Source organism: Benincasa hispida, chromosome 9 (genome assembly GCF_009727055.1).
Source record: "Benincasa hispida cultivar B227 chromosome 9, ASM972705v1, whole genome shotgun sequence".
Lineage (NCBI taxonomy): Eukaryota > Viridiplantae > Streptophyta > Magnoliopsida > Cucurbitales > Cucurbitaceae > Benincasa > Benincasa hispida.
This window is the reverse complement of record NC_052357.1, coordinates 74,272,920-74,274,518: the sequence shown is the minus strand read 5'-3', so window position 1 is coordinate 74,274,518 and position 1,599 is coordinate 74,272,920. Positions and strand designations below refer to the sequence as shown.

At 40.7% G+C, this 1,599-nt stretch overlaps 1 protein-coding gene across 1 annotated transcript; it reads left to right on the top strand.

Moving 5' to 3' along the window:
• Positions 1-1,021: 1,021 nt before the first annotated feature.
• LOC120084893 lies at positions 1,022-1,369 on the top strand. The gene has a single exon (XM_039040703.1). It carries the CDS (start codon positions 1,022-1,024, stop codon positions 1,367-1,369), a length of 348 nt encoding a protein of 115 aa, XP_038896631.1.
• Positions 1,370-1,599: the final 230 nt, after the last annotated feature.

Sequence of the window (1,599 nt, the reverse complement as noted above, 5' to 3'; positions counted from 1 at the left end):
GGATTTTAGACTACTCTTCCAAGTATGCCTAAATGATGAATAATGCGCTCATAAGACAACGTAACCGCATAAACTTGGCTGCCATAAGATTATTCCTATCTCTAGTGAATACTTGCTTACATTGCTTAATGCAACTAACCACTTACCCTCCCAGGCAGTTAGTTGTTGCTGACTTTACTCATAGACAAGCGTTGCATCCGCCTATAGACAGGCGTTGCTACAGCTTCACACTAAGCAAATAAGGTTTTCTCACACACTCGCACAACGCACACCTTCCGATGGTTTGCTACATGCTTCATATCTCTAATCTGCATGACTAAGTATGCGATACTCTAACAGTCTCACTAAGTGATGCAATGAATGTTAAAGGTGCTAAGTAAAGAAAGATGGAGATGGAATGGAAGGAAACATAGAAATGCATTAAACACACAATGTATTAATTTTTTAATCCAAAATGTAATACAATACAATATAAGAAAAGAAGAGAAAATGAAAGGACCAGCTGGAAGCAATGTCTTGCTTCCAATAGATGTGTGTCAAGGTTGCCGGTGGTGCCATGGAAGGTCGGTGGAGCTGACTCTCTCGAGATCTAACTCCGGCAAAGGCTTCGGTCGTCACTCAGAATGAATGAAGAAGATGAAGAAGTCTCAAGCTTTCTTCTAATGTGTTCGTTTGGATCACAAGGATCCACCCGAAGGTAGGAAACCTTGGGTGAAAACCTTGGATGAAATGAAATTCTGCTCATCGGCTTCTATTTATAGAGCATGGATCGCCGACAACATTTATGAACCTGCTCTGATTCTGACATTTGTGGCGCGTTGGTCCTTTTCTGAATTCTCTGCTGCTAATGGCATGGTAGGTGAAATCTCAACATCATCTTTTGATTTTCCCAAGAGATGCGTTGATGCTTCCATTCCACCAACCTTGCGTTCATCCCTCTACTATTGTTATCATCGTGTAGCCGCAATCATGTAATGACCGCATTCGCTTGAGTACTCAGATTTGAAAGGTAGAGGAAACTATGTCCCCAGTACATCAGACCTTAGAGATTATAGAAAGAGTGTGCCCGATAGCATATAAGTTACAGTTACCTCTGGAGCTAACACGTATTCACAACGTTTTCCATGTTTCGATGTTGAGGAAGTATGTACCTGATCCTATGCATGTACTGGTGGATCAACCGATTCAGCTCAGGGAAAATATGTCATATGATGAAGATCCAGTCCAGATCTTAGACAGGAAAGAACAGGTGCTCATGAACAAAACCATACCTTTAGTGAAGGTATTGTGGAACAACCATGGAGTTGAAAAGGCAACGTGGGAGTATGAGGAGCAAGTAAAGAAGAAGTATCCTCAACTCTTCCACTGACTTATACAAGTAAATTTCGAGGATAAAATTTCTTTTAGGGGTGGTAGGTTGTAAGACCCGCACCTTACTTTTCTCTTTTTAACTATGTTTACTGTTAAGTTAAGCAAAATGTTGGGTTAAGTATCTAAGTTAGATTTGATTTGTACATCCCGAAGTAAAAGATGAGTTTGAAGCTGGAGAAAATGGTTAAGTAAGGAAGCTTAGCTCTCGTTCACATCATCCTGGCTTGA

Coding starts and splice junctions, on each gene's coding strand:
- LOC120084893 (XM_039040703.1), top strand. CDS start 1,022: ATGTCCCCAGTACATCAGACCTTAGAGATTATAGAAAGAGTGTGCCCG.